General features: G+C 35.9%; 1 protein-coding gene across 2 annotated transcripts in view; it reads left to right on the top strand.

Annotated features, from left to right (window-relative positions):
- Positions 1-17,192, top strand: part of RHEB (Ras homolog, mTORC1 binding) — a 65,999-nt gene that overhangs the window by 34,921 nt on the left and 13,886 nt on the right. For both annotated transcript variants that reach the window (XM_007504631.3, XM_056799932.1), the window contains exon 4: positions 8,123-8,190. In XM_007504631.3, the coding sequence (XP_007504693.1) occupies positions 8,123-8,190 (68 nt within the window). The remainder of the gene's footprint in view (positions 1-8,122; positions 8,191-17,192) is intronic.

The raw sequence follows: 17,192 nt of genomic DNA, 5'->3' as shown, positions 1-17,192 counted from the left end.
TAAACTTCACTGATAGAAAGAATTTCTACTCATGGAATTCCCTACCTTGATATAATCATAGATCTAGACCCCAAACAAAAATCCATTTTACAGATGAAGAGAAAGTGTTATCTTTCTGTAATTGGATAACATTAAGCACAGGGCTATCCATTTCTTTCTCTCTTAAACTCCCTAATAGCCTATGTTTTCTGCCACACATTTCTCTAATAAAAATTCATACTACTAATTGAAATTTTTGTTGTTAATGTATTATATATATAGCCTTCTTATCTTTATATACACTTTTTCATTGCACTTTAGATGATTCTTAACATCACTTCTGTTCTATTTAAATTAATAATTCCAGGTTCTTATTTTCCATAGAGTTTATTAATAATCACTTGAAATAGAAAAAAAGCAGATATATAGAGATTTAAGTCTAATCTAACCTTATTCTGGCCATGTGTTTCTCCACATGACTGTCTCCCTCAGCCATGGTCCTTCCAAGGGAATAGTGAGAATGGGCATGTCTCACCCCACACCTTTATTCTTTCTCTTGAACCTGGACCCACCATAACCTTTAGTTCCCGGTCATGTTCTTAGGGCTCTTCACCAGTGACCTGTTTGGAGCCTTCATGTGACATCCAGCCATGAAGCCAGGTGGGGACGAGCTGGGGGGGGGGAGGGGGGAGATTCTATCTATATACTTCTTAGGAAACAAGTAATTCTGTGTTTAAACACAGAATTCAGAGTTTAAAAGATGAGCCTTTCAGTGAGGAGCCTGGCTTTTTTTAGTTTCTCAAAGTCGATCCTAAGACATCATCATTCAAGAGATGATGGTACTCAAATGGTGAATCTAAAACTGAAACTTGAACTCAAGTATTCTGACTCTTAACTTTCATGCTTGTTCTAAGGTGAACCTGCCTGGCCGTTTATATTCAAGTATGCAGTATTATTTTTGGTGGAATAGGATGGTATAGGGTGCAAAGTAAAGTCCATACCTAAAGGAATTTAATTTCTGTTTGGGGAATTTATAAATGCAATGGCACATAGTTAGGGTATGATAGTTCTTATGGGAGGATTTCAGAGAGAAAAAATGTTTTTAGATTAGCTATTCATCAGGGATGGTATGATAGAAGAGATAGGTAGAATTTCAACTAGACAGGTGGAATTGAGAAGAGGAGGGGAATTACAGGAAAACTTAGGAGAGAAAAACAGAAAAGTATGGAGTATATTAAGATACTGCATATCATTTAGGTTTTTTTTGTAGGGTACCATTTAAGTGAATGAATGGTAGGAAATTAATGTTAAAAAGAAACAGATTGCAGTGTCTTGGGTACCAGGTTAAAGAGGTTTGAATAATAGCCAGTGGATAAATAAGCATTGAACATTTTTTGTTGTTTGTTGATCTTACATATTTTTATTTTGTTCTTGTTTTTAAGTACAGAAATGACAGACTATGTAGACAGGTTAATTTGGCTACACTGTATTAGGATAGTTGGAAAAGAGAAGAGGTCCATAAAGTGATGAAGTCATTGATGACACTTTTAAGGAAACAGAGTAATGGCAGCAAAAACCAAATTACAAAGACGTCAGGATAGACAGATTAGTAAGGAAGTATGAAGGAAGTCATGGAAGACAGTTCTCTCAGAGTTCCTATAGAGCTCAAGTGGACACCAGCATGGAGTAGTGAAGAAATCTGATCAGGAAGTCATGTTCTCATTGTTACTTTGCCATTAACTAGCCTTGTGATCTTGAGCAGGGCACTTGGATCTCTCTGCTTCACTTTACTCATCTATAAAATGAAGGGGTATTTTCTTGTTTTTAAAAGAAAAAATATATTAATACTGTACTCTTTTAAGATGCACAAATCTGCCAAAAACAATTTATTATTAATTTAACAAGTATATCTAGGTTAGAGGGAGAAATGTCTACACTGATACAATTTTTCTATGCCTTCAGACTATTGTAAATAGCCAAAGACAATTTGAGGTAACATTTATAAGAATATTGAATAAGAAAAAAGTCACAATATATTAAAATATAATTTAAGCTTAGTTATTTTATTCTATAGAACTATAGTCATTTTAAAGTATTCAGTTCCTTTATTGACTATACTCCCATCAAAGATTGGAAGGACTTGCTTCCCTGAGATCAATCTTAATCTTTTCTGACTGGAAAAGAGGGCAGTATCCCTAGGTAGGTCTTTTAGCTCCATTAGGTTGGGAGGAGGAAAGGCTTCAATCTTAACCAAAGAAGATCCTGGAACCTTAGCCCTTGTTTGTGACCTTGTACACATTTTCCTAAAGGGGAAAGTCTGGAAAGAACTTTAGACTAAAGAAACATTTATTTCTCAATATTTTCAGTTAAGCTTAAAAGGAAATTTTAAAGTATGCTTCCATAAGGAGTTGAACTAAAATAACCCTTTCCAGCTTGGAAACTGAATCTGAAATTCAGGGGTTTGTGTATATCCCTTATTTCATTTATTTATTTATTCATTTATTTTAAGACCCTTACCTTCTGTCTTGGAGCCAATACTGTGTATTGGCTCCAAGGCAGAAGAATAGTAAGGGCTAGGCAATGGGGGGTTAAGTGACTTGCCCAGGGTCACACAGCTGGGAAGTGTGTGTTATCTTTTTAAAAGATGTAATGTTTTGTGTGTGTGTTTTTTTTTAATAATTTAAATTTAGAATATTTTTCCATAGTTAACATGATTAATGATTTTTCCACCTCTCTTCCCTCTCCCCTCCTGGAGCTGACAAGCAATTCCACAGGGTTTTACATGTATCATTGTTCAAAATCTATTTCCATATTCATATTTGCAAGAGTGATCTTTTAAAGCCAAAACCTCAATCATATCCCCATTGAATCACATGATCCATCATGTGTTTTTCTTCTGTGTTTCTACTAAGATGTAACATTTTTGAAAGAGTTTGTTTATTAAGTAGAGAAAATCTTGAGCTTGTTTTGAAGGTAGAACTTGATAAGAGAGAGGTCATAGAAATATTTAAATAGAAAGAGTAGATGATTTCCTGTAGGAGGAAAGGTTAACTTTAGAAAGAATAGGCTTCCTTTGAGTTAGGAGAGACAGGGATGGGTAAAAAGAAATTTCAAGAAGTGCAAGGAGGGAACATAAACTTCTCACTTAATAACCTTGCTATCAGTATGTCCAGGAAGAATCCATCCTTGTTTGCCTTCTGAGTGCAAGGAGGAATTGGGACTTGAGGAAAAAGGAATGTGAAGAATGCCAGTAGGATGCCAGTGAAATGAATAGGTTGCCTAGCAGCCATGAAGATCCAGCTGTGGTTCAAATGAATTAGAAGTGAATTCCATCGAAACAGTTTTACTTTAATGATATACAAAAACTTGAATAGAACAAATAAATGATAGGACTTTTTCGGGTTTGGTGATTGGCAAAGCAAGGTGATAGGAAACTATATACTCTTGCTGTGCTAATTAAATATCATTGCAGTGTTTGGCCTTGGGGGTCTACTCTGGGTAAGAGCTATAGGAACTCAGAAAGGGAATGATGGAGTGGGAGAATAGGTAGGAGTTTGGAACTTTGAAGGTCACGAGGAAGGTCAAAAGTGGGTTTAAAAGGAATGAAGAAAGTGGGAGAGATGGAAAGTAAAGACAATGAGGTCAGAGAAGGCAGTCTTAGATCTTGGAGGTGGATCTATTCTACATAATGACATGGTCCAAGGAATTCACAATCTAATGAGACAATATTCAAACAAATGTTAGTAGACAGTATGGGGCAAGGAGCTGCAGTTGTTGGAGAGGGTTTAAAAGGGCAGTGGTAATAAAGGAAAAGACAGATTTCAACTGAAGTTAGTGGAACTAATGCTTATAGAAAAAGGGATTTGGATGAGCTCATTTGCAAAAGATCAAGGGGTTTTATCTATGACATTCATAGTTTGACTATTCAATTACTTGAAACAGTTTATCCATGTAGATCAGCAAGGCACCTAAATTTTAAGAACTGTTTTGAGTAGATTTGAACTGAGGGCTCAAAACTGGATACTTTTAAATTTTTCTTTGTAAGAATGAGATGTATTTCATAATATGGGAAATTCCATCTTCCTGCTTTATGGAAGTGAAATTCTATCCTTTTTATTTGCAAAGATGTCAAGAGCTTATTAATGTAATGGTCGTTTAAATATTTGACCTGAATTTTGTATATTACTTTAAAAGATCATTTCATTCCTTTTTTATAAACTATGGTCAAACAAAAAATTATGTATATTTGTTTGCCTTTTTCCCCAGAAATTGAATTAATAAACATTAAGCTCCTACTCTGTGCCAGACACTGTGCTAAGGGCTGCGGATACTAAAAGAGGCAAAAGATAGCCTCAGTCATCAAAGAATTCTTAATTTAATGAGAGACAAACATGCGAACAAATATATGTTGAAGGAGACAGTATGGAATGATTGATCGAAGGGATTCACTTGAGCAGGTAGAGGATTTAGGTATGGAGTAAAGCCACCTCATGTGACAGTAGTTGAAGGATAGATAGTGGGAGAACATAAATGAGGAAGAGGCAAGATGAAAGAATTCACTGTGAATATTTTTTTTACCTGTAAAATATGATGCAAGGTTCGTGGGGAAAAATGAGGGATTGGAAGAGGGAAGAAAAGATTTGGAAGAACCACTTGAATTTAAAGAAGTATATAATAGGAATACTTGGCAGTGAGAGCAACGTTGAGGTTATGTAACAAAAATTTGTAGTGGACTGGATTAGGACGATTACATGATCTCCGTCTTCATTCAGAAACACAAATCAAAGGTAGCAGATAGTGGGCTTGGCAAGGCACAACTGTTGATATGATAAGGAGACCAAGGACTTGAAGAAAAGGTAGTATAGACTAGAACTGGTTCACCAAGGTGTTGATTAGGACACTGCTAGCTTTTTGGATGTGGTTGGTTATTCGTTTAAAGTCAAGACAGCCTAACTCATGACTTTTTTTTTTTTAAGTTGTAGCTTATCTAATGTTATAGTTTCTCTTGTTCCTTAACAATCACAGCCCTATCTTTACCACTCTGGCAATTGATTGTTTCTGCCTTGTGGTATTTCTTAATTAATGATGACTTAGAATGACAGTTTTGTAAGCCCTTTGCAAATGTTACCTCATTTTATTTTCATAACCTTGAGTGAGAGGGGGTTGCTATTAATGTCTCCATTTTATACATGAGGACATTGAGTCAGATTAAGTAATTGCTCAGGGTCACAATCTATGAGATTAAATTATCCCTTGTGATCAGGGGCTTATGCCTTATAATGTGTACCTTATAGCACCTAACACAATACTAAGCATATGGTAAAGACCTCACAAATATTTGGTGTGGATTTTTCCCCCTGCTATTTAACATGCTTTTTGTTTGAGATATTCTTTTCCCAATTAAGCTACCACTCTTTTTAATCCTAATTTTCCCACAAAATGGCTCGACATATAACTGTGGAGCAATTTATTTTCCTTAATTATTTTATCTGTAAACTCTTAAGTAGAATGCTTAAAGTAAGTTTCTGGTTAATTGATTTTTTTTTTATTAAGGTTTCAATCAGGTTGTGATACTTAACAAAATATTGATGAAATTCCCCTTTCATAGATTAATTGAAGTTTTCTCTTGGGGACAATTTTGCATTACTTAAGGGTCCTCATTATGAAGATCAGTTTTAAATTTTACATGCATATATAGGTGTATGATATTAAGACTGAGGACTTCTGTTAGGTTCCAGTTACCTGAATTTTATAATATATTAACTAGACTCGTGGGTTTAAAAACTGCATATATTGTTAAAACTATTGGAATGCAGCAAATAAACAGGCTTTGAATTAAAGAACAACCTGGCATATAATTGACTTGGGAATAGGAGTTCAAAATTCTATATGTTCTAGTACCACATTATTGCTTCTGGAATAAAATAGAAACTCCAGCCTGACATTTAAAGCTCTCTGTATCTGGCTTTTCAGATTAACTTTGTTTTCCTCCCCTTAATAAACTCTCCATTCAGCCAGATTGGCATTCTATCTCTAATTACCAGGCCCTCACACATATGCTCCCCCCTATTTGAAGACTTCAGTATAGAGTAAAGCCATTTTCATTTTCTTTATACTATGTCTTTTGCTGTCTAGTTTGCCTGAAAACTCATTTTAGATATCAAGCCACCTACTTCTTCTGGAAGCCTCTTTTTTATCCTTTCCTTCTTCTCTCACTCCTATTAATGTCCTCTCTTCCATATTCATTTATCTGTCTATGTTAGCTCTTCTCCCTTCCTTCCCCCACAAATTCCTTGAGAGCAAACTTTGGCCATTTTGGCTTGTTCATTGTACCTAGCACAGTCTTGCCTGTGCTTTAACATTGAGCAAATGTTTGAATTGCACACTGCCATTTTTGAAGTAAAAGACACAGTAGTAATAATTCACTTCTGAAGAAGTAAAGGTTATGACAATCTCTGTTTAGTCATCCATTCCATAACTTTTATTGAATGCCTATAGGGTATGTTGAACATTGCCTAGAAGTGTCCATTTTATTTCTGATTTTCTTAATCTTTTGACAATATTATATACCTTTATATTATTAGCTATTTTTACTCATCATTTTAAAAATAATTTTTTTCAGTCATGGAAATTAATATTGAAATCTGGTTGTTCTTTGTATTCATATCTGTTAATTTCATTACTTGGTGATTATTGATTTCTTATCCAACTTTCCCCCTAGCATTCTAGGGTTTGTTACCTTTTCTTTGTGAAATCCACTGTGCTGTTTTAGCATTAGGAGGAATTCTGTGAAGCATGCAAATTGCTTAGGCATAATGGGATTTTGAGTGTAAAAATAAACCTTTATTAAGTATTTACTGTGTTCAGGCATTGCTCTTTTTCTAGGAAATTAATGAATCAAAAAGGGTCAGTCCTGAGTAGAGGAAATTAGTCCTCTTTCTCTTCAGCTCTCCCCTCATCAGCCTTATTTTCTTCCTTCTAGGCATTGGGTCTTTTAGTTTTGTTGTAGGTGGTAGGAAAGTAAAAAAAAGTTGTCATTTGCCAACCGACTGAAGCTACTTTGAATAGCTCACATCTCTCTTCTCAGTGTAATAGCCTCACTTTGCAGTGGCAGTTGTCACAGTACGTTTCCAAATAACTGTTTTTAGGATTTATTTGGAAGATTAGTTATCTAAAACTTTGAACTGATTTCACATTAACTTTTATTTGAAAATCAAAGTGAAACTATAATTGTAGTAGTACAAGGATTAAAATCTAACTCCAAATCTAGCACTTTCTCCATTGAACATTCTTAATGATGTTAGAACTTTAAGTACTTAATATTTAAGTAGGGATATTAACAGTTGGTATTTCTTTAATGTTCTTGGATTTTTTTTAATGTATAGGTACTTAAATTTTTTTTTCCTTGATAAAGAATTGTGACAGGGTGCCTAGTGTCTTTAACTTGAGTGCATATGATGACCATAACTCAGAATTTTTAATTCCTTTTGCAGTTTTATCATGCAGTGAAAATCTTTAATCCTTTTTTTGATATGGAATGTTCTTAGCACTTTAATATAGGACTTTGTGTTTGAGAACCAGACTTTATATAAATTAATACTTATTTTAGCCTTTCTGATTGAAAACCATTTTTTTCTCTTACGTGAAAAAACTCACAAATAACTCTAACACTTTTATGAGTTATGGATTGACTGATTATTTTCAAATCTCTAAAAAATTATGAGTTCATTGGTAATTTGATATGTAAGAATGTGTTCAGGGGGCAGCTGGGTAGCTCAGTGGATTGAGAGCCAGCCCTAAAGACTGGAGGTCCTAGGTTCAAATCTGGCTTCAGACACTTCCCAGTTATGTGACCCTGGGCAAGTCACTTAGCCCCCATTGCCTAGCCCTTACCACTCTTCTGCCTTGGAGCCAATACACAGTCTTGATTCCAAGATGGAAGGTAAGGGTTTAAAAAAAAAATGTGTTCATAGTGAATATAGCTAAATGATGAAAACTCAAAAGAAAGATGGGTTCTTTTCTGTATAGAGGTATTTTAGGTATTTTAGCTTAATTATTCATCACTGATCAAACTTTAAGTGTTTTAGGTGGATTTAAAAAAAACTGTAGATTAATATTTAATTCCTTTTGGTTTTTTTTGTAGCATTTACAAAATTGATCACAGTAAATGGACAAGATTATCATCTTCAGCTGGTAGACACAGCTGGGCAAGTAAGTAATCTCTAGTAGTTTAAAGCTCCACATATTTAATTTGTCCATATTGGCACTGGTTTTGATTGTTTAATGTCTAGAGTTTGGAAGTTGTTTAAGCTGACCACATATTAATGATATGGGGTAAATTTTATATTTCGTTTTAAAGCAATTACCTTTTCCAAACAAAGTGTGGATTTCTTTGTGCCTTTTAGAATCTTAACCTATTCCACACAGCACTGCCTTCCAATCTTGGTGAGTCTTAATACCAGCTAATCTTACTTAAATGCGCTTTGAGGGTGATCTAAACTAATTGTAGTAATCATACAGTTCATGTGATTTCTGCATAGTTACATGCACATAATAGTTCAAGTAATTGAATTTAATTGAACAGTAATTGAAATATAAGATTTTGATTTTCTGAATGTCACTAAAGAATTCTACTTGCTAATTGTTCACTAAAATTACTGTTTGTGTAATAATGGAAAAAGTTCAACTTGTTTCCATTGAAAAATTAATAAAGGAATAGTGATTTAAATTGTATGACAGTTGTACGAAGTCTGTTTGTGTAATAATGGAAAAAGTTCAACTTATTTGTTTCCATTGAAAAATTAATAAAGGAATAGTGATTTAAATTGTATGACAGTTGTACGAAGTCAGATTTGAGTTAACTTTCTTCTTTGGGACCAGTAAAATAAAGACAGAAACTCCCAAATATCATTTTCCCTCTAAAATTATTTTAAGAAGTCTTGGAATCTTCATTCTGCCTAAGTGTTGTTGATAATGTTTCTTTTAGGGGGGTGGTAAATAAATTTTAACTTGCCCTAATTAATATGACTAAGAATACAAAATGGACAGGGGGCAGCTATGCAGCTATGTAGTTCAGTGGGCTAAGAGCCAGGTCTGGAGATAGGAAGTCCTGGGTTCATATCTGACCTCAAACACTTCCTAGCCATGTAACCCTGGGCAAGCCACTTAATCCCCATTGCTTAGCCATTACCACTCTTCTGCTTTTAACCAATACTTATAATTGATTCTAAGACAGAAGAGAAGGGTTTTAATTTAAAAAAAAAAAGGAAAGAAAAGAAAAAAAGAATATGAAAAGTACAGAAGTAAAAGGTCTAAACTCCCCTCGTGGGGGGGGGGGGGGTGTAAAGTATAAACTTATAAATGTGCAGTTTCCACTTTTTAGTTCATTTGTAAGCACTTACATTTGAAGGCTCCTTTCTTTTCCATGTACTGATTTTAGATTCTTAGCCCTATGACCAATTACTCACAGGATATAGAATCAGTATCATTTAGATCCAGATTCTCATGTTATACACAAGGAAACTAGAGCCCAGGTAGGCTGTGACTTCTCTAAGGTCCCACAGGTGGTAATTGGTAGGGTCAGGATTTGGGGACCTATGGCTCAAGATTCATGCTCTTTTCATTGAGCCACTGAGAAAAATTTGTTTTTAGTACTGTATTTAAAAACATAATGTATTAGTGTCCTTTGCCCTCAGAGTTAGGCCTTAACAACACCAACATAGTACATGAGACAAATAAATGTGTGTGGATTCATATTTCCTCAATTTCTCCTCTGTCCTTCATTCTCTCAACCCTCCCAGAAAATTTGGGAATTATAACTAGTTTTATGTCTAGTAAGTAGAAATTTTGTAACTAGTTTTATACTACCAGTCAGTGGTAATTTTAAAAAGTTCCTATGTGTATCCTTCATAAGGAACTAATCTTTAAGTTACATGGTCTTTATAAGACTTGGGAAACCAATTCCTACTCTAGAAGTGGTACTCCCAGAAAGAATACTACTCAAGAATATTACATTGGGAGGGCAGCTGGGTGACTCAGTGTATTGAGAACCAGGCCTAGAGAGGGGAGGTCCTAGGTTCAAATCTAGCCTCAGACACTTCCCAGCTGTGTGACCCAGGGCAAGTCACTTAACCCCCATTGCCTAGCCCTTACCTTTCTTCTGCCTTGGAACCAACACACAGTATTGACTCCAAGATGGAAGGTAAGTGTTTTTAAAAAAAAAAAAAGGATATTACATTGGAAGGTTCCAAAAGAAATTTACTCTACTTTTGCTTTATGTTTGGTTAATATTTGTGAAATTCAAACAAATTAACTTTTTAGGTTTAACATTTACTCATGAAATGTTTAGTAAATGTCCACTTTGTGTACAACTTAGTACACACAGCTTCATTACATGAGTATAGATTTACTTACCCCTCATAGAAGCTTCTCATCTGTCACACCCCTTGTGTACATGGTATACTCTCCCACTCTGTTTCTTTCTACTTCTTGCTCTAGAACATTATCAAATCAGTACCACTATTGCTTTGGAAAAGAGCAGGATGGTGGTTCCACTCACCATTCCTATGATTCTCCCTTTCCTTTTCCCTATTCCCCCTGACACAAACTCCATTCTTTGGCCCCTGCTCCCTTATGTGATTTGTTGTCTTTTACTATTGGAATCCTTGAAAGCAGAGACTATTTGACTTCTGTATTTGTATCCCTTGCACCTAGCACAGTGTCTTACACAGTGAAGATACTTAATAAATGTTTCTTCCTTTATTCATATAACAAGATATCATACCTCTCCCAGGAAGAGCACATAGTCCTTAAATAGCAAAATAAATGTGAATTACAAAACAACAGAAATAACAACTAACAACTGCAAGACTAGAGTAAAAACCTATAAAAGGAATGATCAGAGCAGTATATTGATGAAGCAGTACCTACTCTCCAAAGTGTATAGTCTAGTAGGGGTTTAGACAACAAAGATAACTGGTACACAGTATGACATGATAGTTACATTGTAAAATCTGTGGAGAGTTAATTTGGCAGGCAGTAGATCAGGGGGAAAGATATCATTTGAGTTTGGGGTAAAAGCTTCTAGGAAGGTTCAAGGAATGATTTTTTAAAGAAGCTCAAAGTGGTGGAGAGAGCCATCTATATAAGGGAAGAGACATGGAAGCAAGATTGGGCTCAGAGCATCTTGATTGTGAGAGTAGGTGATGAGCAAAACTGTAGCACAGAAGTCAGTTTAAGTGCCAGGTTTTGTGGATAAATAAGTATGGTGCATCCAGTTAAAGAGGATCTTAAATACTAATGCCAGAATTTGTGATGCTGTTTGTTCTAGTGACAGTAAAAATATGAGCAAAGGTCATTGTATAAAAAGATCAATATGCTATGGGTTACTAGACATGTAGGATTAAGGGGATATTTGAGTGCTGGAAGAGGAAGGAAGAGTAAATCCTTTTAAAATCTTGAATTTCACACCACAGTGGAAAGTAGCTGTTTCCAATGGGAACCATACCATTGACCCAAAATAATAATAGGTGTAATATCCAGAGATTAAACAAAAGGGCTGAGGTTTTGCTAATACTCCAAATACACATCTTATTCTTACAAAGGGATCAGGTAAGCAGAGTAAGTTTGATTTGAATGTAAACTGGAGGTTTTCCTTATTTCATTTTTGTTTTAGACAGAAAGTAATGCATTATTGACTTAAAAGTCGCTGTAGCTGATTTTGTTTGTCGTTTAGTCATGTACAACTCTTTGTGACCCCATTTGAAGTTTTCTTGGCAAAGATATTGGAGTGGTTTGCCATTTCTTTCTCCATCTCATTTTATAGGTAAGAAACTGAGATGGTTACATGACTTGCCCAGGGTCACACAATTAAGAAGTATCTGGGGCCGGTTTTGAACTCATGAAGAAGATGAGTCTTCCTGACTCCAGGCCCAGTGCTTTATCCACTATACCACCACTTAGCTGCTAGCAGATTAATATGATGGAATTACCATGAACCTTAAGTCAATTCTTATTCCCTTCTTGCCTTTTGGTTTAAAATTAATGTGGAATGGAGGTATAATTTATGATGACAGCAGGTCATTGGCCATTTTCTCAAAGTAGTTTGGACATTAGGGGGAAGGAGAGGGAATTTCAAAACTTGGGGCTCTCTAGGTAGTCAACAGAAATAGCAAAAGTTTAGTTTCATGTACATTTATGTGTGTATACAAATGAATAGAAAAATATACCCTTGTAACTTATTCATATCCACTATGTCCTCCCCAACATAATGTTATCTAACTCATATGTTTATTGTATTGAAGAAATACATTTCTATAGCCATATACTAAGTAGACTACCTCATTTCATTGTATTTCCAATTAGTGACAGTTTTGGTTCATAGAGCATGAACAGTGTCTGTGAGGAAATGAATGTGTACAAAATTTAGAAGTGTAATAGTTAAATTAATGTCTAGTACTTCAAGTATTATTTTTACAAGTTTATCATCTCACAAAATAGAATCACGTGACTAAGTTTTCTGCCTGCTCAGAATGCTCGCTCCACCGAAGCTGCTGACAGGAAGGAAAAGAGAGTGCTAGACACTATAAGGGGTAGAAATGTGAGGAGTTTTTATAAAAGGTTGGACTGGGTTATTTAAGAATAGGGTTGCTAGGAATTTGATTAATTCCAAAGAGATTTCTTTTAACAATTTGTAAAATATAGAAAGAGTGAAAGTAAGGAAATCAGAGAGGATAAGGTAAGATATCTAGCCTAAGAACTAAATATTTTACTACAGCCCTGGCTCAACCCAGGCAGGACTTTAGTCCTTAGCCAGAGGAGCCTCGGCCTTGAGCCGAGGACATGGGGATGCAGGGAGCCTCTCTCAAGAGGATAGGTCTCTCCTGAGGCTAGTCTCTTCAGAAAATCCAGCAGTTAAGAGGCAGCTTTTCACTTGCCACATGTCAGTAGAAAGGAAGCAGTCTGAGATCTCAAGCCTGAAGAGCCTCCTCACAGGAAGTTCTTAGCATTTTTAAAGATCATTCCTTTTCGTCACTTCCTGTGACTCCCTTCCATTTGACATGTACCAATTACAGTTAAAGGTTTGCTTAGGACTGCCCAGGGGGTAGTCAGTCATTTCTGATTCGTCACCCACTATTGCGCACATGAGTCACAAACCTCCCCCACTCAAGTGTGAGTGAGATGTGTACACTTTTGGTGATTAAATCTAAAAATGGGCAGGGGAGAGTTAATGTAATCATCACAACACAGAACTCCACCCAGTTTATATTCTGTCTACCTCAGCAGGTAACACAACAGGAAATGAGTGGGGTTCTGGGAATCGTAGTTTTGGCTGGGGATTGCAATTTTTATGGTAACATTCTAATTTCACAAAAGACATTACTGAAGATATATCTTTGGAAGAAAGCTTTTAATATTTTAAGTATTTTTATCTTTCATATGTAGTAGGATTCACTGTTACTGGGGCTGTATACATTTCTCACTTTTGTTTTCTACTGTAATTTATTCATGAATCAGAAAGAGGACAGGAAAGACCTTTTTTGTTAACACTGATGGTATGGGTTTTGCTGTGGAGGGTAGTTGACCAGCTAGTCCTGGCTTCTTTCTGCTCTATCCTTGCTAGATAGAATAGAATCAGATCTCAACCTTTTCCAGGCCTTTCCTCTTTTCTTCCTACCTCCTTTATTTCTGGAGAGTTAATCAGTCATGCCTTGTTAAAACAGTTTGCATTTTAGTTTAGGGCAAAATATAATAGCCTTTTAGGGTTCTAGTCCACTCCAATTTTATGGAGTACAAGAAAAAAAAATAGTAGTACAATCTTAATAACGCTGAGCTCCCATTTAGGACAACTCTTAACATTGAAGCCAAGGTTTGGCTCACTGTTCAAATTTAAATTTTTTGTTTATCTCTAGGAAACCTAGATGTAGGATAGGTTTGGGTAAAGTAAAGCAGACTGTATTATAGCATATGTTTTTGAATATGCAGAGAGAAAGGAAGTTAGGAAAACAGAACTTTGGAATTGGTAGCTTCATCCCAATCATCTGCTCTTAGATGCTGGTATAAGGACCTGATAACCCTCTAGCTTTTTTCTCCACTACCATGGCTTGGCTCTCTTTTCAGCCCCTCCTTTTGCCTGGCTCCCTTTTGTATTAAGTCCTGAGCAGAATGGGCTAGTTGGAAGCAAAATAACTAAGGATATTATGACCCCACTGCTGCTGCTGTTTAGTTCTTGAATTCTCCATTCTGTGAATTTTAAAACTACTCCACAGATTTGATTTAGCTATCTACTGATTGTAACAATGAAGACACTCTTAACAGAATCAGGAATGTCTTGTAGTACTTTACATTACTCCACCCTTCTTAGACATACTTTAGGGGAAGATAAAGTTGTAATCTCCTAATTGAACAATGAAAGTACTTAGTTCTCACTTTATAGTGAAGCTAGAACTTTAAGCTAAGTCTATTTTTAGACCTTAATACTAAAAAGTGTTAAGTAACTATAAAGGTTAAATTAATCACAAAAAGGTCAAGTAACTAACAAAAGGTGAACTTAACAAGGAAGTGTGAAGTAGCTCAAAAGATATAAACTAATAAAAGAAGGTGAGAACTAAAAGTATGGGCAGTCCTGTAGAAAGCCTTTGATGTGATTGGTAGATGTGAAAATTTAGAGGTGGAGACACAAGGGTGAAAGGTCTATATATTTGGGATTTTTTCGTCTCTCAAAAACTCTTTCCCCGGAAAGTTGGATCTGGCTGATCACTTCCTGTGAGCATCCTGGGCGCCGGTTCGATCCTGGAACTCAGCCTGGAGGAGCTCACTCAGACAGTTTCCTTGAGACGGTCTCATGGTGAGTGATAAGACTGACTTCCTTTTCCCTTGGGCTCAGGGAGGCCCCTTTGGCCAAGGCCTTTAACTCCTGCCTGGCTCAGCCTGAGCCAGAGCAGTTTAAATTAACTCTTTTTCCTCTCCCTCTCTCTTTTCCTTAAATTCCTTCCCTCTATATTAATTAAATTACCATAAATTTCCAGACTGACTTGGGGAATTTTATTTGGCAACTATTTAAATCTAGATTTAAAGTCACAATTCTAAATTCATCTTTACAATTCCTTTCAGTGTATGTATTCCAGACTATGCCCCTTCAGAAAGTCCCAGATAGGACTCTATATTCTGTCTCAAAGATCAAGACAGTTTCTTTCTCTCAGAACCAAAAGGAAATGTTTGTCCCTCTGAACTGCAAAAATTCTCAAATTCCTATTAATTGTTTCTCTCTAAAAAACATATCCCTGGATATATCTTTTCTTGTGGCCTATAGACTACCTCTTAAGGGTCTGTGCCTTACCTTTCTGGCCTAATTTCTCATTTTATTTTTGTTCTTATTCTTTAACTCCCATTCTAGTTAAATTGGACTAATGCTATCTCCTGACCTTAACATAACCTCTTGCTTCTATTCATTTGCACAAGCAGTTTCCTATACCTGGAATATAGAGTTAATCCATCCCCAATTCAGATTCTTTTATCTTTTTTATCAAGCCTTTCTTAGTTAAGGTTTTATCTCTGGAAAACCATAGTAAGTTATTTTGCTATTTGTCCTCAAATTACCTTGTGTTTGCTTTTGGGTGTATATGTTGTACCTTACCAGTAAAATGCAAGCTTTTTGGCAATAGTAACTAGTTCTTCTTTTTTTTTTTATACTTTCTTTGAATTCCCATTGCCTAGCTGGTATCTAATAATTATGCGCTAAACTGGTCCCTTAAAATATAACTTTGTGTCTGTAATACAGGTGTTGCATTGATATGTAGACTAGTGTTCCTGAAAAGTTCTATAACTCAAATTTATGCATATTTCTTATAAAAATGGGAACTGAATTTATATGGAAATGGATTTAAAATATAAGATATCATAAAGTTATTTGCAGATTGAATTCTAAGAAATAAGTCATAAAAGGAAAAACACCAGAAATGATGGTGATTATATATGCAGTGGTGGTAAAGTGAGGTGTGATAAGGAGAATAATAGGTTTATCTCCCTTCAGCCTCTTTCTATTTTTGTATATTTACCAATGGTGAAATACTTAGATTTGGATTCTCTGTGTGTTTTTATATAACATCTTGCTAACATATTGACTGTATATAAACATTATGTATTAAACACTATATCACTGAGAATACAAATAAAGTAAAGCCCATTTCTGGCTTTATGAGCCTAAGTTGTAATGGGGAGGGGGGTAGGGGGGGGATGGATAGTGGGAAGAATGGTGAAGTAGAATCCAGGAAGGGATATTTTGGCCCCAATGTTGCAGGGATAGTGAGTGCAGCTATAGAGTATACACGCCCCTTCTAAGAGATGATTTCATCGTGATTCTAAAACTTGAGGGAATGTGCCAATAAGGCTGCTGCAAGTAAAGCTGTTGAGAAAAAAAATTCTAAAGTAGGGAATGAATTAAAGCATAGCTGAGGTCTATTTAAAATAGTGGGTGAGTGAAATAGTCACTATTCAGAACAGTGGGAACCCAGGGCAAATGTTGTAACTTGCTTGAGATCATACAGCTAGTTAATGGCAAAGCTGACTAGAAATGATATTCTTCTGACCTTTAATCTGATTTTCATTTTTTAATTATCAACTCTTTCCTCTCTCCTCTGTTGGACTAGACATTTTAAACCTCTAGGGTTTTGTTTCTAGTTCAGGTGTCAAGAAAAACTGGCAAGTCTGTGGACTTGTCTAGGGGGAGTGAGGAGTGAAAAATAAATATAGGAGTAAGATTTATGCAAATTCAGCTGCTTTGAATGTCTCTACCCTAAAGTATTAGTGTCATATTTTATACTTTGTGAGGTGGTCAGTGTAAAAAGGAACTCTTTATTCCTTTCCTCTAATTTAACAGAGGACGTGGAGATCCTTTTACCACAGAGTAGGGATAAACCAGGCCACAGTGACAGGAAGTGGGAACAGGGAGCCTCCCCTCCCCTCCTGGCCAGCATGAGTTGGTCGGCCTGTCAGTTGCTGACAGTTAGGAGGATCAGTTGCTGACAGGGCTGGCAGTTTCAGGGAAGTTGGCTGCTGGGCCTGAGTTAGTTGTGGGGGTGTTGGCTGTGGTGTGGGTTGCTGATTAGTTGGTAGTTGGGATACGTGTGTGTGTGTGTGTGTGTGTGTGTGTGTGTGTGTGTGTGTGTGTGTGTGTGTGTGTGTGTGTGTTGATTCTGCCTGGTAAGCTGAGCTGA

Source organism: Monodelphis domestica, chromosome 5 (genome assembly GCF_027887165.1).
Source record: "Monodelphis domestica isolate mMonDom1 chromosome 5, mMonDom1.pri, whole genome shotgun sequence".
NCBI classification, from domain to species: domain Eukaryota; kingdom Metazoa; phylum Chordata; class Mammalia; order Didelphimorphia; family Didelphidae; genus Monodelphis; species Monodelphis domestica.
Note: the sequence above shows the minus strand (reverse complement) of the source record. Positions and strands in the feature narration are given on the sequence as shown.